This window comes from Oncorhynchus nerka, linkage group LG2 (assembly GCF_034236695.1).
Source record: "Oncorhynchus nerka isolate Pitt River linkage group LG2, Oner_Uvic_2.0, whole genome shotgun sequence".
Taxonomy (NCBI): Eukaryota; Metazoa; Chordata; class Actinopteri; order Salmoniformes; family Salmonidae; genus Oncorhynchus; species Oncorhynchus nerka.
Genome location: NC_088397.1, coordinates 69,868,388 through 69,889,253, shown reverse-complemented (window position 1 = coordinate 69,889,253; position 20,866 = coordinate 69,868,388). Strand labels below are relative to the sequence as shown.

Here is a 20,866-nt window from a genome sequence, read left to right as displayed (position 1 = left end):
GCACCGTGTTATGCCGTGAGGCGCACGGTGTCCCCAGTGCACAGGCATAGCCCGGTGCGGTACATCGCAGCGCCTCGTATCGGCCAGGCTAGAGTGGGCATCGAGCCAGGAGAAATGAGGCCGGCACAGCGCATCTAGTCTCCAGTGCGTCTCCTCGGCCTGTCCCCGGTTCGCCAGCACAGCCCAGTGCGGTCTGTTCCACCCTGCCGCACTTGCCGGGCTACGGGGAGTATCCAGCCAGGACAGGTTGTGCAGGCTCGGTGCTCGAGACCTCCAGTGCGCCTCCACGGTCCTGTCCATCCCGTGCCTCCTCCACGCACCAGGCCTCCGTGGCAGTCCCACGCACCAGGCTGTCTCTCCGTCTCTCTGAGAATCATACTTAGGTAGCCTGTTTTCCCCATTTTGGTTGTGGATGATTGTTTTCTGTTTTGTGCGTATTCTTTACATAACTGTTTCGTTTTCATTCTCACTCTTTATTATTTTTTTCATTTCATTGTTCAGTTTATTTTGTTTATTAAAATGAACACTTACCACACAAGTCCCGAAATTTGCGACATTCTGGAAAGGACCCCGAAAATAATTTTTAACCATTTTCAAAAAAAGTTTTTTTTTTTTTTTTTTTCGGGACTTAACGGTGACCCCGCGGACATGCCGAATTTGCGACATTCTGGAAAGGACCCCGAAAATAATTTTTAACCATTTTCCCAAAAAGTTTTTTTTTTTTTTTTTTTTTTTTTCGGGACTTAACGGTGACCCCGCGGACATGCCGAATTTGCGACATTCTGGAAAGGACCCCGAAAATAATTTTTAACCATTTTCAAAAAAGCTTCTTTTTTTTTTATTTTTTTTTTTTGACCCCGCGGACATTTTGCGACATTCTGGACCATTTTCAAAAAACACAAGGCCAAATATACACTGGAGTTGTTTACCAATATGACAGTGAATGTTCCTGAGTGGCCTAGTTACAGTTTTGACTTAAATCATCTTGAAAATCTATGTCAAGACTTGAAAATGGCTGTCTAGCTATGATCAACAGCCAACTTGACAGAGCTTGAAGAATTAAAAAAAATAATAATGTTAAAATATTGTATAATCCAGGTGTGCAAAGCTCTTCGAGACTCACCTAGAAATACTTCCAGCTGTAATCGGTGCCAAAGGTGATTCTAACATGTATTGGCTCAAGGGTGTGGATCCGGATGTTAATTACATATTTCTGTATTTCATTTTCAATACATTTGCGATAATTTCTAAAAGCATGTTTTCACTTTGTCATTATGGGGTATTGTGTGTAGATGGGTGAGAGAAAAAATATACCGTGAACAAAAATATAAAACGCAATGTGCAACAATTTCAAAGATTTTACTGAGTTATAGTTCATATAAGGAAACCAGTCAATTGAAATATATTACAGATAGGCATCTGTTGGTCACAGAAACCTTTAAAAAAATTAGGGGCGTCTGGATCAGACAATCAGTCAGTCAGTATCTGGTGTGACCACCATTTGCCTCATGCAGTGTGACACATTTCCTTCGCATAGAGTTGATCAGGCTGTTGTTTCTGGCCTGTGGAATGTTGTCCCACTCCTCTTCAATGGCTGTGCGAAGTTGTTGGATATTGGTGAGAACTGAAACACGCTGTCGATTCAGAGCATCCCAAACATGCTCAATGGGTGACATGTCTGGTGAATATGCAGGCCAATGAAGAACTGGGACATGTTCTGCTTTCAGGAATTGTGTACAGATCCTTGCGACATGGGACCGTGCATTACCATACTGAAACATGAGGTGATGGCGGCGGATGAATGGCACGACAATGGGCCTCAGGATCTCGTCACGGTATCTCTGTGCATTCAAATTGCCATCGATAAAATGCAGTTGTGTTCATTGTCCGTAGCTTATGTCTGGTCATACCATAACCCCACCGCCACTGCACTCTGTTCACAACATTGACAACAGCAAACCGCTCGCCCACACGATGCCATACTAGACTGGCGGTTCTGGGCTGGCGTGGTTACACATGATCTGCGGTTGTGAGGCTGGTTGGACGTACTGCCAAATTCTCTAAAACGACATTGGTAGAGAAATCAACATTGCATTATCTCGCAACATGTCTGGTGGACATTCCTGCAATCAGCATGCCAATTGTACACTCCCTCAAAACTTGAGACATCTGTGGCATTATGTTGTGTGACAAAACTGCAAATTTTAGAGTGGCATTTTATTGTCCCCAGCACAAGGTGCACCTGTGTAATGATCATGCTGTTTAATCAGCTTCTTGATATGCCACACCTGTCAGATGGAGGGATTATCATGGCAAATGAGAAATGCTTAGTAACAGGGATGTAAACAAATTTGTGTACAAAATTAGAGAGAAATTAGCTTTTGGTGCGTATGGAACATTTCTGTGATCTTTTATTTCAGCTCATGAAACATATGACTGAACACTTTACATGTAGTGCATGTACTTTTGTTCAGTATATTTAATCAATTTTTAATTCAGGCTGTAACAAAACAAATCTGAAATAAATCAAGGGGTATGAATACTTTCTGAAAGTTTTCTGACCGTTACTAAAGTTTTCTTGTGGTTTTTATGGGATATTTTCTTAATGTTCTTGGAACAATGTGAGAACATGACTTTAAATAGAACCATAAGGAAACCTGAAGGAAACGTTATGCTGAAGTACTGAAATTCTCAAAGAAGAACGTTGTTTCTTAATGTTCTCTGAACAATTTGAGGACATTCCCAATTTCAAACCAGTTGGAATGTCATGCCCTGACCATAGAGAGTTTTTTATTCTCTATGTTGGTTAGGTCAGGGTGTGATTAGGTTGGGTCATCTAGGTGATTATATTTCTATGTTGGCCTGGTATGGTTCCCAATCAGAGGCAGCTGTTTATCGTTGTCTCTGATTGGGGATCATATTTAGGCAGCCATTTCCCCTTTGTGCTTTGTGGGATCTTGTCTAGTTATAGTTGCTAAAATGTACTTAGGTATCAAAAGTATTTTAAAAAATGGAGTACTTTTTCCACCACTAGTTACAATCAGTATCAGAATGGTAATAAACTGGTCTTATGTACAGATCTAAAACTAAAAGCATTGTATTTGGTTCAAAACATTCTCTAAGACCTAAACCTCAACTGGAGTTGTGTATAAAGTGTGTGACCATTGAGCAAGTTGAGGAAGATAAACTCCTAGGTATAACATTGGATGATCAATTATCATGGGCAAGTTATATTGACACAGTTGTTGTGAAGATGGAGAGGGGTATGTCTGTTGTAAAAATATGTTCTGTGATTTCGACAGAAATCATCTGTACTAGTGGTTCCGGCTCTGGTCTTCTCCCATCTTGATTACTGCCCTGTAATATGGTCAAGTGCAGCAAAGAAAGACCTAGCAAAGCTGCAGCTGGCTCAAAACAGAGCAGCATGCCTTGCCCTTAACTGCACATACAGAACTGAAATCAACAACATGCATACCAGTCAGGTCGACGAGAGATTAACTGCTTCTCTTCTAGTTTTTATGAGAAATATTATTGTGATGACAATTCCAGATTGTCTGCATAATCAAATAACATTAAACTCAGACACCCATACATACCCCACAAGACATGCCACCAGGGGTCTCTCTTCACAGTCCCCAAGTCCAAACAAATTCACGGCAACGCACAGTATTATACAGAGCCATAATTGCATGGAACTCCCTTCCATCTCCAATTACTCAAGCAAACAGCAAAATTACCTTTAAAAACGGATTAAATAACACCTCATGGAACGGCAGGATACACAAACACAGGCACACACACACACACACACACACACACACACACACACACACACACACACACACACACACACACACACACACACACACACACACACACACACACACCATTTTTGTTGTTGTATTGTTTGTATTCTTTTTTGTTGTTGTATTGTTTGTATATCGTATTTTACATTTAAATGACTGTCCTTGTCTATCCGTGTTCTGTTACTTGTCATGTTTTGTGTTTTTTTTGTGGACCCTAGGAAGAGTAGCTGATGCTTCTGCAAAAGCTAATGGTTATCCAAATAAAATAAAATAAACAGATAGGGTTAGGGTATGGACATCCCAAGATCACGGAGAGCACTAACCAAATGAATATACAGAATCATTTGAGTTGAATAACTCATTCTGAATACTTCCTTTGGAATGCATGGGGGTTTGGTCTCTCACAGCAAACCAGAGTAGTAGATGAGCCTAGCAACAGCAGTTATCCGCCAATAGCAGCGCGATGAAGAGCTGGGAGGGGTTTGGTGCGCGGTCCTCATTCATCACTCACGGAGCTCTGCGCGCGCCGGGGCAGACCTGAGTCACAAACTCTTCTTCAATGTTTCTAGTGTAAATTGTCTATGAAGGAAATAAACCAGGTAATGTTTTACATGAGAAAAAAAGGTCAATAATTAGCATGTCATAGAATTCATTATTTATTAAAGATTCACTCACTCATAACGTTTATAAACATTTGAACATGTAGGCTAATTGGCAGATGTATCATACAACAGAACTACTTAGTGGTTGGCTAAGTTATATATTGCAAAGCTGTCATGATTATTTTGGGGGGGGTAAATAGATGTTTGGCTCCGCCTTGTAAGACGACAGGAAGCGCCTCCACTACCAAGTGATTTGCCTGTTTTAAGAAAAGTGAAGTAAGGCCGAAGTTAAATCGAAGGATTTGATCGAAGACATCCGCAAGTTTATGGTGAAATCTATGTGCGACCTACCTCGAATGTGGTTTGATACTAAAGAACCAAGTGAAAAACATGTTTTCGTTCATGCACTAAATGTAGCAGTATAGCCAGTTAACGAAAACGTCAAGAAACGTGGTAAGTAGCTTATTAGATCCAATTTAGTTAAAACACTGTTCACATCATCTTGTAAATATGTTTAAAAACCAGATGTCGCTAGTTGCACTAGTGTCAGATCATAGGCCTGACCACACAAGTTCTGCACAACTTGGTGCATGGATTTCCTATTGCCTCTACAAATGTTTGCCATGCCAAAGAGAAGTGTGGAACCATGATTTAACATTAAATATTTTTTGGCACGTCTTAAACTGCGTTTAAGAGTTATTGTGGCATATCGATTCTGTGTTTACTGATTTAATTAACAAAAAAATAGTTCTGGAGGAATCACGTTTCGGGGGGGGGGGGCTTTCGTTTTCCTGCCTTATGCCACAAGTTCTGGCCAATATTTTGCTAGCGTTACCTACTTTTGCTTGCTTAGAAGTTTATTCTGGTGATAAAATACAAGGACAACCACATATTACATGATGGTTATTACCATTGTAAATGGACATAGGTAAATTAACAATGAAAGTTGTCCAACCTTTTGTTTTTTGGGGTAGAATATAGAGCCACATTAGGAAATATTTCAGATGTATTTGATGTACCATTGTTTGGACCATTTTAAATATAGAAAAAATACCAATTTGTTATATGTCCCTTCCTGGCCTGGTTGTCAACCAGGAGACTACCCATTGTATACTTGCTGGCTCTAGGAGTAGCTAAGGATGGCAACTTGGTAAAAACATTAAGGACTGGTTTCCCAGACCCAGATTAAGCCTAGACATTATATATGGTGAATCTATTGAAATAGTGTTTTAGATTTCAGTTTCCATTTAACCCATCTAAACAGTAGGCTACAGTTCCTTTGACATGCCATAGGCCTATTTCAAGTCCCGTCTTGTGACTGTCGAATTTGTATAGCGCCTCACAATCATCAAACATAACATAGCCAGCCAGCACAGCTATCTTTTTAAAACTTCACCAAATATTTTCTAAACATTACTTTTCTGGCACTCCCTTTTCTTTATTTCAACTCTCCTTTTGCAGCTTTTGTCTCATTGAGTTAAACTTCGAAAATTACCTTTTTGCCTCTGTGGGATTATATTAACTTTTTCTGCCCGTTCCCAAAAGCATTATCAGTTTGTTTTTTTTTTTTTTTTTTTTTTTTTTTTTTTTTTTTTCTACTGTGTTATTGACTTGTTAATTGCTTACTCCATGTGTAACTCTGTGTTGTCTGTTCACACTGCTATGCTTTATCTTGGCCAGGTCGCAGTTGCAAATGAGAACTTGTTCTCAACTAGCCTACCTGGTTAAATAAAGGTGAAATAAAAAAATAAAATAAAAATTATTTGGTGTAGGCAATTTGGTGTGTTTACAATTAAGCCATAACGTTTAGGCTTATGCACTAATACCAGAAAGCCTAAAATAATGACAGAAAAACCTCAATGTAGCCTATATGAATTGCACAAGAATTATACATTTGTGGGTTTAAGGTATTGTTTCTCTTCATACAACTCACCACCCACCCGCCCTTCAGCCACATAGTAGTGACCCTAAACCCGTCCACGAGTTATGAGTCAACCCGCGCATCACTAACACACAATCTTTCTGACAGCCTCTTCCACTCTGGAATGCAGAGGTTACCCCAGCTAATGAGGTCCAGTGCTCTAGAAGGTGAAAGGTTGTTAGAGGGGTAATGAGCTGGACCTAAGACAGGTGGACCTCTATTTTGGAAAGCACGTGGCAGGGAGGGGACAGTGTCTTACTGTAGAAGGACATTGTAGTCATACCGTACCTATTGTTCTCTTTCTGTCTGCCAGCCAGGCCATGGCCCAGGGCAGTGAGGTCCAGTACGAGCCGGTGGCAGAGATCGGAGGCGGTGCATACGGGACGGTGTACAAAGCTCGGGACCTGGAGAGTGGCCAGTTTGTAGCTCTGAAGAGCGTTCGCGTCCAGACGGACCAAGATGGCCTCCCTATCTCCACAGTCAGAGAGGTGGCCCTGCTGAAGAGACTGGAGCAGTTTGACCATCCCAACGTGGTCAAGTTAGAACACATTCATTCATTGAACCTTTATTTAAAGTGATAGTTCACACCAAAAAAAAAGATTGTCAAATGTTTTCAGGCCAGGAAAGAGGTCTAGTTTTCAGATGAGTTCACGTTCCATGCAACTTTTGTGTAGATCTAGGTATAAGCCTCAACCCCATTTGGAATGTAAAGAGACTTCTTTCGAGGTCTGAAAACCAACACACCTACACACTAATAGGCCTTTGACGACCGATAAACACACATACTGGTTACATACTCTTGCTTTCAAATGTCAGTAGATTCATGTACATTTTGGGGTAGGTGCAACATAAGAAAGAACAATTCAAGTGTTTGAGGGAAAAAGGTCTAACTGGTGTCTCCAAGTGGCCACACCTCTCCAAACTGTGCTCAGTTCCTAAGTCATTTCAATGCACTTTTATTACTCAAGGAAAGAGCCTTCAACTATAAGGTGTTTTTTTTAGCTCTCCTAGCTCTGCCATGAAGGAACTGAGACAAGAATAATTTTTGTTTGGGAACACAGTCCTGCGTCCCCACCATCACACAATTACTGTTTACGCAATCCAAAATCTTTTATTATAATTTGCAATCTGGGTCAGCTGGGCATCATTTGAAAACTTCTTGCCAAAATGACTAGCTAAGTAATAAAATACGACCATAGTGTTTCACAAGGCACTTCAGACAAACAAATAGTAATTTTGGTGCGTATGGAATGGAGTCATGAGTGCATTCAAGTGTGGGTTCCCGAGTCAAATTTTCTTCACAATACGACAAACCGCTTAATTCATGTCAGGATGACCCAGGGTATGACAAGTCATTCTTGGAAATGTTGATACTGTAAAGCGATCATAAACGTTGATGCTGTAAATTACATGAGTTTTCAGATATGGAAATGTGAAGTGCACATTTGGACTGTGTGGTTTGCTTGTATGACCGGCCGGGATGTCCTTGTCCCATCACGCTCCAGCGACTCGTGGGGGACCGGGCGCATGCACGCTGACACAGTTGCAAGCGTTACGGTGTTTCCTCCGACACATTGGTGCAGCTGCCTTCTGGGTTAAGCGAGCAGTGTGTCAAGAAGCAGTGTTGCTTGGCAGGGTCATTTTCCGGAGGATGCATGGCTCTCAACCTTTGCCTCTCCAGAGTCTGTACGGGAGTTGCAGCCATGGGACAATACTGTAACTACTAATTGGATATCATGAAAAAGGGAAAGAAAAAAAAGTACTTTAAAAAGGGAATGAATCCCATAAAGTAATCAACACACCCATACACGTAAATTGTTCCTCTCCACCAATAGCGCCTTTGAACTGCATAAACATGCACAAACACATTAACACAGTCACAAACGCTCTCAATCACACAGTCGGTGTTGGTTGTGTTGTGACTTGTAGCCTGAGACTTCAGTTTTGACCTGATCACCTGTATCTCTACAACCCTCCGCCCACATAGCCACAGAACTGGGTAATGCTTAAGGACTGACTGGTATGTTTTGATAAGTAGGTTCTATAAAGGTTATTAGCTAGCGACGGACTCACCATGGCATGCCTCATTCAGATTATGATGAATGACCATAAACTTGTCTGTTTGACTGTGTATTAAGAGCGATCCCACACATGGTATGTGTGCTGCTGTCAGGTGCTTGGATTTTAACCTGCACCACAATAATGACTAATCTCTGAGAAGGCATGGCAGCTGAAATGTTACCAGAACTGTAGTGCAGGTTAAATTAAATCCCTTGAGAGCAGCACACACAATGGGCTTGCTCTCTATCTAGTGTTGTGGATGGCCCAGCACTAGTGTGAAAGTTAGGGATGTGTGCATATCACACATCAGTACATCAGGCTCATGGGCGTGTGTGTTCTGTGTTTGTGTGTACGTCAGGCTCATGGGCGTGTGTGTTCTGTGTTTGTGTGTACGTCAGGCTCATGGGCGTGTGTGTTCTGTGTTTGTGTGTACGTCAGGCTCATGGGCGTGTGTGTTCTGTGTTTGTGTGTACGTCAGGCTCATGGGCGTGTGTGTTCTGTGTTTGTGTGTACGTCAGGCTCATGGGCGTGTGTGTTCTGTGTACATCAGGCTCATGGGCGTGTGTGTTCTGTGTTTGTGTGTACGTCAGGCTCATGGACGTGTGTGCCACCCTGAGGACGGATCAGGAGACTAAAGTCACCCTGGTGTTTGAGCACGTGGACCAGGACCTTAAGACCTACCTAGAGAAGGCCCCCGCCCCAGGACTGCCCCCCAGCCGCATCCAAGTAAGAAGCCCCCTCAGTTCCCCGTTAGCCATGTAAAATATAACATATTAGGTCCCTGTAAACCATGTAAAATATAACCTATTAGGTCCCCGTAAAACCATGTTAAATACACTACATGACCAAAAGGAAAGGGCCTTCCCCAAACTAGAAAGTTGGAAGCACAGAATCGTCTAGAATGTCATTGTATGCTGTAGCGTTAAGATTTACCTTTACTGGAACTAAGGGGCCCGACCAATGAAAAACAGCCCCAGACCATTATTCCTCCTCCAACAAACTTTACATTTGGCACTATGCATTCGGGCAGGTAGCGTTCTCCTGGCATCCGCCAAACCCATATTCGTCCGTCGGACTGCCAGATGGTTAAGCGTGATTCATCACTCCAGAGAACGCGTTTCAACTGCTCCAGAGTCCAATGGCGGCGAGCTTTACACCAGTCCAGCCAACGCTTGGCATTGCGCATGGTGATCTTAGACTTGTGTGCGGCTGCTTGGCCATGGAAACCCATTTCATGCAGCTCTAGACGAACATTTATTGTACTGACGTTGCTTCCAGAGGCAGTTTGGATTGGAACTTGGTAGGAAGTGTTACAAACAAGGATATGTTTTTTTTAACGCGCTACGCACTTAATCACTCACCGGTCCCGTTCGGTGAGCTTGTGTGGCCTTCCACTTTGCGGCTGAGCCGTTGTTGCTCCTAAACGTTTCCACTTTACAATAACAGCACTTACAGTTGACCTGGGCAGAAATTTGACGAACTGACTTGTTGGAAAGGTGGCATTCTAGGATGATGCCAAGTTGAAAGTCACTGAGCTTTTCAGTAAGGCCATTGTACTGCCAATGTTTGTATATGGAGATTGCATGGCTGTGTGCTCGATTTTATACACCTGTCTGCAACGGGTGTGGCTGAAATGGTGGAATCCACTATTTTGAAGGGGTGTCCACATACTTTTGTATATATAGTGTTTAACATATTAGGTCATGTTTTTATTTTTATTTTTTATTTCACCTTTATTTAACCAGGTAGGCAAGTTGAGAACAAGTTCTCATTTACAACTGCGACCTGGCCAAGATAAAGCATAGCAGTGTGAACTGACAACAACAGAGTTATACATGGAGTAAACAATAAACAAGTCAATAACACAGTAGCAAAAAAGAGTCTTTATACATTGTGTGCAAAAGGCATGAGGTAGGCGAATAATTACAATTTAGCAGATTAACACTGGAGTGATAAATTATCAGATGGTCATGTGCAGGTAGAGATACTGGTGTGCAAAAGAGCAGAAAAGTAAATCAATAAAAACAGTATGGGGATGAGGTAGGTAAATTGGGTGGGCTATTTACCGATGGACTATGTACAGCTGCAGCGATTGGTTAGCTGCTCAGATAGCAGATGTTTAAAGTTGGTGAGGGAGATAAAAGTCTCCAACTTCAGCGATTTTTGCAATTCGTTCCAGTCACAGGCAGCAGAGAACTGGAAGGAAAGGCGGCCAAATGAGGTGTTGGCTTTAGGGATGATCAGTGAGATACACCTGCTGGAGCGCGTGCTACGAGTGGGTGTTGCAATCGTGACCAGTGAACTGAGATAAGGCGGAACTTTACCTAGCATGGACTTGTAGATGACCTGGAGCCAGTGGGTCTGGCGACGAATATGTAGCGAGGACCAGCCGACTAAAGCATACAGGTCGCAGTGGTGGGTGGTATAAGGTGCTTTAGTAACAAAACGGATGGCACTGTGATAAACTGCATCCAGTTTGCTGAGTAGAGTATTGGAAGCTATTTTGTAGATGACATCGCCGAAGTCTAGGATCGGTAGGATAGTCCGTTTTACTAGGGTAAGTTTGGCGGCGTGAGTGAAGGAGGCTTTGTTGCGGAATAGAAAGCCGACTCTTGATTTGATTTTCGATTGGAGATGTTTGATATGAGTCTGGAAGGAGAGTTTACAGTCTAGCCAGACACCTAGGTACTTATAGATGTCCACATATTCTAGGTTGGAACCATCCAGGGTAGTGATGCTAGTCGGGCGTGCGGGTGCAGGCAGTGAACGGTTGAAAAGCATGCATTTGGTTACGGAAGGAGTGTTGTATGGCATTGAAGCTCGTTTGGAGGTTAGATAGCACAGTGTCCAAGGACGGGCCAGTAGTATACAGAATGGTGTCGTCTGCATGTAAACCATGTTAGAGGTAGTCCACCCAACACTATACACTTGCATGATCTTCCACCTACTTTGGCTGTTGTCAGTTGACCAAGACTGTCCCTGCTCTTTGCCTCCACACACCTGCAGTGTTTGGTAATCAGAAGCGTTTGGATAGCAGTACTAGACCTCCAATAGTTGAAGTAGAACTTCTGCCACATTGCTAACGAAGCGGTAAGGTATAGGGGCCAGGGACTGAAATGGAACCAGGCCTAGGGCTGTTAGTGACCATTCTACCGACAGTCACGAGGCATGACCGCAGTCAAATTCCACGTGACCGTTTAGTCACGTTAACTAGGCTTCTCCAAGCTCTGATGCTGCTGATGGTCATTAGTAGTCTACCAAACTTGCTAACTGCCTGGTACTCAGCACTCTATTGTCCCTATAATCAATCTGACATCAATGTAATCAAAAATCTAATCAAACACTTTGAGAGCCCATGAACTCATATTGAGCAACGTTTCTATAGGCTATGGAAATGCATGCGAAATGAGTTTTGATGGCCTTAATTAAAATTAGGAGGATCCCATCAGGTCTCTATAGGCTCGGCCTACTATATTTATTTCTCAACTTTCCTAATATTAAGCACATTGCTTTGCTTTACAACAGGAGTATAGCCTACCTGGCTGGCATGAAAATGAACCACAGGAAAAGCGTCCTCCATTCACTATTTAAGTGCATAGATGACATGTTATTTATTTGTTGCCCCTGTTCCGAGACAGGTGCATGATAATGGTCCATTCTAAATCAAAACAAATTTCACACATATTATTTAGTATTTGTAAAGACAATATTTAATCAACAATAGTCTGTTGAGTGACAATATTAGCCTATCACTTGTGAATGATGCCCAGCTTGTGTGCAGTAAGGCAGAAAATGGGGCATGCCTTTTTTTGCGACTTTTTCAAATCATAGTCCCACACTTCATATAGCCTAGCCCATCGGCCTGTATGTTTTAATAAGGTTTGTATCACAACTCATATAGCCTAGCCCATCGGCCTGTATGTTTTAATAAGGTTTGTATCACAACTCATATAGCCTAGCCCATCGGCCTGTATGTTTTAATAAGGTTTTATCACAACTATCACAACTCATGTTTTAATAAGGTTTGTATCACAACTCTAGCCCATCGGCCTGTATGTTTTAATAAGGTTTGTATCACAACTCATATAGCCTAGCCCATCGGCCTGTATGTTTTAATAAGGTTTGTATCACAACTCATATAGCCTAGCCCATCGGCCTGTATGTTTTAATAAGGTTTGTATCACAACTCATATAGCCTAGCCCATCGGCCTGCCACAACTCATATAGCCTAGCCCATCGGCCTGTATGTTTTAATAAGGTTTGTATCACAACTCATATAGCCTAGCCCATCGGCCTGTATGTTTTAATAAGGTTTGTATCACAACTCATATAGCCTAGCCCATCGGCCTGTATGTTTTAATAAGGTTTGTATCACAACTCATATAGCCTAGCCCATCGGCCTGTATGTTTTAATAAGGTTTGTATCACAACTCTAGTATCGGCCTGTATGTTTTAATAAGGTTTGTATCACAACTCATATAGCCTAGCCCATCGGCCTGTATGTTTTAATAAGGTTTGTATCACAACTCATATAGCCTAGCCCATCGGCCTGTATGTTTTAATAAGGTTTGTATCACAACTCATATAGCCTAGCCCATCGGCCTGTATGTAGGTTTGTTTTAATAAGGTTTGTATCACAACTCATATAGCCTAGCCCATCGGCCTGTATGTTTTAATAAGGTTTGTATCACAACTCATATAGCCTAGCCCATCGGCCTGTATGTTTTAATAAGGTTTGTATCACAACTCATATAGCCTAGCCCATCGGCCTGTATGTTTTAATAAGGTTTGTATCACAACTCATATAGCCTAGCCCATCGGCCTGTATGTTTTAATAAGGTTTGTATCACAACTCATATAGCCTAGCCCATCGGCCTGCCTGTATGTTTTAATAAGGTTTGTATCACAACTCATATAGCCTAGCCCATCGGCCTGTATGTTTTAATAAGGTTTGTATCACAACTCATATAGCCTAGCCCATCGGCCTGTATGTTTTAATAAGGTTTGTATCACAACTCATATAGCCTAGCCCATCGGCCTGTATGTTTTAATAAGGTTTGTATCACAACTCATATAGCCTAGCCCATCGGCCTGTATGTTTTAATAAGGTTTGTATCACAACTCATATAGCCTAGCCCATCGGCCTGTATGTTTTAATAAGGTTTGTATCACAACTCATATAGCCTAGCCCATCGGCCTGTATGTTTTAATAAGGTTTGTATCACAACTCATATAGCCTAGCCCCTGTATGTTTTAATAAGGTTTGTATCACAACTCATATAGCCTAGGCCTGTATGTTTTAATAAGGTTTGTATCACAACTCATATAGCCTAGCCCATCGGCCTGTATGTTTTAATAAGGTTTGTATCACAACTCATATAGCCTAGCCCATCGGCCTGTATGTTTTAATAAGGTTTGTATCACAACTCATATAGCCTAGCCCATCGGCCTGTATGTTTTAATAAGGTTTGTATCACAACTGTATCACAATTTGATTTGATTTTGATTTGATTTAACTAAAGTGGCCAAATAACTACTTAAAATTAAGCACATTAATCCACTGATGAATAGAATAGGTCAACTTTTGTACTATGGGGGTTAGTATATTGACATAGGCTAGTGGTTTTGTTGTTCGTTAGGCCGACTCATCTTGTTGGCTGACGAAAGGGAAATGTGGACAGTTCTTCTAACATCTCAGAATTTGATAAGAAGGAAGCGTGCACTTGCATCCAGATGTATGTCTTCACTTGCCTACTTCGGAGCTGAGATAGATGCCTGTGAGAAGAACCCAATCACGTGACGGGTATTGGCTAATTAGAATTGCGAATTGCGATATCTGAGAGAGCCATGAGTGAGAGGTGCTTCGGAACACTCAGCCGGGAGAAGGGAATAAAAATGATTATATTCAGCCCAAGGGCACAACAGCCACTAGTCGCAAAAAGCATGGATTTTTTTAGGGGTCATTACGGCCACACTAGGGAGATGCCGCCAGGAAATTTGAGGCATTGTCAAGTGCTTTTCAAATTGTGAATGAGGGACTGATGAAGTGTGCACAGCCTGTGCAGGAAACAAAGCAGAGCTCATGCCTTTCATGAAACTTTTTTCAAATCATCATTAGTCGCATCATGCAGCCAACAAAAGTTGCATAAATAACTCTGAAATTAAGCATATAGGGGGACCTGTTTCTTAACTGCTCAACACAGAATAGCTTCATGTGGCACTCCCTCAGAAATCTTTTGGAGAAAACATCATTTCTATCTTATTCAGCAATATTCAAATGTATTATTCATACTATAAAATAATGCCACGAAATTCTAATCAAATCTTGTCTGCTAAATGAACTAGTGTAGCCCACAGCCATAGGGCTGACGTCTAAGGCACTGCATCTCAGTGCTAGAGGCATCCTGGTTCAAACCCAGGCTGCATCACAACCGGCCATGATTGGGAGTATAGGGTGGCGCACAATTGGCCCAGCGTCTTCTGGGTTTGGCCGGTTTAGGCCGTCATTGTAAATATGAATTTGTTCTTAACTGACTTGCCTAGTTAAATAAAAACAAATGGCATAGCCAGATCAGGGCCTAACATAAGGACCACTCAGAGTATGCTATTCTGTTCTTCTGAAGTAGATTACATTTTCTTCATATCATGTTTCTTTAGACCCATCTAAAACATGTAATGGATTTATTGTGATAGTGTAGGTTATATTCCATGGATTTATTAGACTTTTTAAAATGTAGATGTTCCAAAGGTCTGCATCAATGTCTGGTACACTATGCGTGGAAGCCAGGAGTTGCTAAATGTGTTTGTTATTTAACTGTCAGTTACCGTGAGACCGGCAGTTGACAATCACCGGCTGACAGAAATTCATGACCGCCACAGCCCTGTCCAGGCCTGTTTGCACACAGGACCAGCTGTACAGTCAGTATAGGTTTCTCTCTCATTCTACCTGGCTGGTTGTGATGGAAGACTGTTCAGTGGGTCGAGCATGGTACGCAGGTTAAATGTGTCCCCCTGTGTGTGTTAGGACCTGATGCGTCAGTTGCTGTGTGGCCTGGCATTCCTCCACTCGAACCGCGTGGTGCACCGGGACCTGAAGCCAGAGAACATCCTGGTCACCAGCCGTGGTCAGGTGAAGCTGGCCGACTTTGGACTGGCAAGGATCTACAGCTACCACATGGCCCTCACTCCTGTGGTAGGAAGACACACATTATGGTTGTGCATTGAAGGGGTCTCTGTGCATTCACCATAATGCTTACTTATGCTTTACACTTGGCATAAATACTCATATGCATTCATACTTCTCTCTCATCTTACTCATATCAAATCAAATGCATTTTTTATTCTTGTGGCAACTCTTGGGGGGGGGGGGGGGTCTGGAGGGCTGGTGTTTGGGAGCTTGGGTTGAGGGATCGCTGGTTCGGGTCCCCGTTTTTGACCTTGTGGAAGATCTGTCGACGTGCTCTTGAGCAGGACGTTGACCCTGGTTGCATCACTAATGTGATGTAGTTGTTGAGCGGCTTCACTGCAAGTATATTGTATGTTTTAAATATTCAATTAAAAAAATGTATTTGTCATGTGCCAAATACAACAGGGTAGACTTTATGGTGAAATGCTTACTTATGAGCCCTTTCCCAACAATGCAGAGTTAGACAGTATTTTTGTGTGTGCAAAAAATAAAAGGATATAGTAGCACAAAAAAATAACGAGGCTATATACAAAGAGTATAAGTACTGATTCAATGTGCAGGGGAGGTAGTTGTGGTAATCTGTACATGTAGATAGGGGTAAAAGTGACTAGGCAATCAGGATAGACAAACAGGATGAATCCCTGAACAAATTCCAGTCTTTGCTAGAGAAACAGTCCTGTAGCTTAGCATCCGTTTCATCAAACCACTTCCGTATTGAGCTCGTCAAAGGTACTTCCTGTTTGAGTTTTTGCTTTTAAGCAGGAATCAGGAGGATAGACTTCTGGTCAGATTTGCCAAATGGATGGTGTGGGAGGGCTTTGTATGTGTCTCTGTGTGGAGTAAAGTTGATCTAGAGTGTTTTGTTTTGCGTCTGATTGCACATGTGACATGCTGGTATAAATTCGGTATGGCAGATTTCAGTTTTCATGCATTAAAATTAATATGCATTCATAATACTACCAACTCTCTCCTCCACGACTCTCAGGTGGTGACTCTGTGGTACAGGCCTCCTGAGGTCCTGCTCCAGTCCACCTACGCCACGCCTGTGGACATCTGGAGCACGGGCTGCATCTTTGCTGAGATGTTCCGACGCAAGTGAGTGGTCAGGGCTTGTGAAGGCTTATTTGATGTACTGGGAAATACCTGTATTTATCTTTTGAGACTCGTAATGTACAATGAGTGTTCAAAACATTAAGAACACCTTCCTAATATTGAGTTGCACCCCCTGACCTCAGAACAGACTCAATTGGTCAGAGCATGGAGCGTGTCGAAAGCGTTCCACAGGGATGCTGGCCCATGTTGACTCCAATGCGTCCCAATTATATCAAATTGGCTGGATGTCCAACAATGCTTGGTTAAGTAAAAAATAGAAAATACAAGTAACATAATTAAACAGCAGCAGTAAAATAACAAGCGAGGCTTATACAGAGGGTACCGTTACAGAGTCAATGTACGGTTACTGGCCCAACGCTCTAACCACTAGGGTACCCACCACCCCCTACCTGCCGCCCTTTTGTCCAGATGGGAAAGGGCAGTGTTGAGTTCAATAGGGATTACATCATCTGTGGATCCGTTGGGGCGGTATACAAATTGGAGTGGGTCTAGAGTTTCTGGGATAATGGTGTTGATGTGAGCATGACCAGTCTTTCAAAGCACTTCATGGCTACAGACGTGAGTGCTACGGGTCTGTAGTCATTTGGGCAGGTTACCTTCGCTTTCTTGGGCACGAGAACTAGAGCCGGTGTAGTACGATTCGATCTTAGTCCTGTATTGGCGCTTTGCCTGTTTTTTGTTGTTCGTTGGAGGTCATAGCGGGATTTCTTATAGGCTTCCGGGTTAGAGTCCCGCTCACTGAAAGCGGCAGCTCTAGCCTTTAGCTCAGTGTGGATGTTGCCTGTAATCCATGGCTTCTGGTTGGGGTATGAACTTAGGGTCACTGTGAGGACGACATCAGATGCACTTATTGATGAAGCCAGTGACTGTTGTGGTGTACTCCTCAATGCCATCGGAAGAATTCCGGAACATATTCCAGTCTGTGCTAGCAAAACAGTCCTGTAGTTTAGAATCTGCTTCATCTGACCACTTTCTTATTGACCGAGTCACTGGTGCTTCCTGCTTTAGTTTTTGCTTGACAGCAGAAATCAGGAGGATAGAATTATGGTCAGATTTGCCAAATGGAGGGAGAACTTTGTACACGTCTCTGTGTGTGGAATAAAGGTGGTCTAGCGCTGCGATGCAGTGCCTTTGACCACCTCGCCACTCGGGAGGCCCTTAATCTGACATTCTAACATGATTCCCATTGGATTTATTGATAATATTCCACACGGCAAAGTAAACACTCATGGCCAGATTACCGAACGGGCACCCAGGGTACATGCCCCGGGGCCCCCAGATAGCATATGATAGCAGAAATGTGTAGAATTGCAGGAAATTGGACAAATTCTACAAATTTTTGCTATCATATGCTATCCGGGGGCCCGCTGGAGGTCGGGGGCCCTGGATGCTATGCCATGGTTGCCCTTAGTTTGAAGATGTAATCCAGAAACAGGGGTTTTCTCCATCTCTTTAGCTATCATACTCTAATTCCACTGATTTCAAAACTCTATCCACCAGAAAGTGGAGATCAACACTTATGCAGCTCCACTACATGATACATAAAAAAATTAAAAGCTGTAACGACAGGATTACCAACAGACTTATCAGCTCAATTAGACAGAAGCCTTCTGTATGGCAGACCAATCTGAACTCCTCTCGGCATGTCCAGCCCACTCATTATCCCAGCCAATCATGGTTAGTGAGAAGGTTTTTAAGCCTTTTTTGTGGCTTAACCAAATAGGCTCGTAATTTAACAATTGTATTCGTATTTACAGATGGCATACACATTTGTTATTAAGGCACATGAAAGTTCACGTGTTCCAGAAGGCATTTCTGCCAAAAAAACACATTTTGATTTAAAAAAAAAACATTTTTGTTCAAATGGCTCTCCTGTGACCCGCGACACATGCCTAGTTTCCTGAAACGAGTCACATATGGAGCAAGACAAACCCAATTTGTTTCTGGCTGTAGTGTGACCGAGCACTCATTTCTGTGATTATGCTGCCACCATGTAGTCAAATGGCAGTATAGCAGACTACTGCTGTGGCACTCAGGGATTCTTCTCTTATCATTATGGTCCCACACTAACGACCAGGCCACACCAGTCTACACAGAATGGTCAGCCAGGCCCCTGTAATCTCCCACAGACATGTCCATAGGTCGGTACAATAAAATGGGGACATTTGGGGGCATATAGACAGACGGTACTGCTTGTTTCACAACTGGGGAAATTGGCCAACAGCACTTTAACCCAAATCCAAACTCTCTCACGTAGACCATTGTTCTGTGGAGACTCTGAAGTGGACCAACTGGGAAAGATATTCAAGTGAGTATGGGCTGGAATCTCTTTGTTTGTATCCCAAATGGCACCCTATATAGTGCACTTCTTTTGACAAGTGCCATTTGGGACGTAACCGTCTTGTCACTTTGGATCAGTCTTCTGTCAATTCTTTCTGAAACGCTTGTCTGACTGGCTGGCTTGAACCTTCCTGTCTGCCATTCCACAGTGTGATTGGCCTGCCACCTGAGGAGGAGTGGCCTGCTGATGTCACCCTCTCACGACACAACTTCAGTCCTATCAGCCCCCGCCCAATCACCGACTACGCTCCAGAGATCAATAAACAGGGGACAGAGTTGCTGCTGGTGAGACTTCTTGGTTTTCTAACCAGCTGTGGAGGGTATTCGGTTTGAAAATAAACTTTTTGGTAGCGTTGAAATGCAGAATTGTATAAACCAGTCCAGGATCCACTTGGGTTAGTGTGAATCCTGGCCAAAAGTGTATTATTTTATTATCCAGACCAATGCTTGTAAAAGCTATGATTAACAAAATAAAGTTATGGCGGTATACAAGATAAGTAAGACAATTACAAGTAGGGTTTGTCCTGATTCACATTTGTAAACTCAAGTATTCTGTTTTTCCCACAGAAAATGCTAACTTTTGACCCTCTAAGAAGAATCTCTGCCCTGAATGCTCTAGAACATCCTTACTTCCAGGAGAATGAGGAAGAAGTGACAAATGGTTGAAATTAAGTTAATGACATGGAAGGACGGTACCATGAGGAATGGTAACCCTGACTCCATTTGTGTAATTGTCATTCAGTGCATTTCAGGCCAGGTTCCTGTTGTGGATCCTTTAAAAAAAAAAAAAAAAAAATCTTACTACACAAGATAGTCACACCCAGTGGACCACCTGGAGAATGTAAGGCGAGAAGTGGGGTTTTAGGACCGTATGGATATGAACCTGAAGAGGGATTGACTCGTTCATTCCCCAAGTGAAATGTGCACCCATACATACAACACGGAATAACTGTCCTGAGTCATTAATATTATAGCTTAATGTATTTTTGTAAATTCACACATGAACACAGTAGCTAAGTGGCATTTACAGGTTTACAGGCCAAATGTATTTTTCTGTACCAAGCATCCCTCCCAATGTATCAGTGTTGCAAAGACTAATAAAGCTGCTCCAATCAACTAACAGGCATTTAACTGTACATTTTATATCCCTTTTCAATTTCTAGGTTAATTCATGTCTTGTTTGCTTCTTTAATCTGAAATGACTTCAGATTCACATTCAGAAGTGAATGAAATGACTGAACAAGCCAGGCTCCTGAATCATGACATTTAATAGGAAAAACGTGTTGCACAAAAAAGAAACCTTAAGGTTAAGCAGGCAATCAAGTCCACAGTAGGAACGTTTGAGTCCCAAATGGCATCCTGTTCCGTATATAGTGCACTACTTGAAAGCAGTCCACTATATAGGGAATAGGGTGCCATTTGGGTGAAAAGCAACAGGAAGCTGAGTCATTGTCATAATCTAGAACAGGAAGTCAACACTGAGGGTGAGCATGAGTCATTCTGTCAATCATGAACAAACTTTAGGTGGTTCAAAACCTTGAGTCAGGACGTATAGTGGCAGTTTCACAGCCTTTGGAAGTGCCACATCACTAACATACTAACTCTGACGACCCATTGCTGTGCAGAGGCACTGTGCAACCAAAGGCTTTTAGCAGGGTTACCATTAAGGGCAATAAAACTCATTCCTCAATAAAACTCATTCTTCAGTTTTAAGACGCTGCAAATTGACAATTGTGAACAGTCACTGGTATGCTAAGTATTTAGGCAGGTGGTTAAAAGCTACAGGCACATCCCTAGTTTTAAACTTCCTCCAAGATCGCAACAATTAGGCCATAGA

The 20,866-nt window shown here is 42.4% G+C and overlaps 1 protein-coding gene across 2 annotated transcripts; it reads left to right on the top strand.

Moving 5' to 3' along the window:
• Positions 1-4,322: 4,322 nt before the first annotated feature.
• Positions 4,323-20,149, top strand: LOC115140953 (cyclin-dependent kinase 4-like). 2 transcript variants are annotated; one of them, XM_029679486.2, is made up of 8 exons: positions 4,323-4,405; positions 6,643-6,867; positions 8,981-9,116; positions 15,415-15,582; positions 16,562-16,671; positions 18,947-18,997; positions 19,179-19,314; positions 19,597-20,149. In XM_029679486.2, exons 2-8 carry the CDS (start codon positions 6,650-6,652, stop codon positions 19,693-19,695), a joined length of 918 nt encoding a protein of 305 aa, XP_029535346.1. In that variant the 5' UTR covers positions 4,323-4,405; positions 6,643-6,649; the 3' UTR covers positions 19,696-20,149. The 2 variants fall into 2 exon arrangements, with proteins under 2 accessions (XP_029535346.1, XP_029535339.1); XM_029679479.2 differs by lacking the exon at positions 4,323-4,405 and adding an exon at positions 4,618-4,861.
• Positions 20,150-20,866: the final 717 nt, after the last annotated feature.

Excerpts from the sequence above, each read along its gene's own strand:
- LOC115140953 (XM_029679486.2), top strand. The coding sequence starts at position 6,650 with ATGGCCCAGGGCAGTGAGGTCCAGTACGAGCCGGTGGCAGAGATCGGA. Across the intron at positions 6,868-8,980 it reads GACCATCCCAACGTGGTCAA|GCTCATGGACGTGTGTGCCA; the intron begins GTTAGAACACAT and ends TGTGTACGTCAG. Across the intron at positions 16,672-18,946 it reads GCTGAGATGTTCCGACGCAA|ACCATTGTTCTGTGGAGACT; the intron begins GTGAGTGGTCAG and ends TCTCTCACGTAG.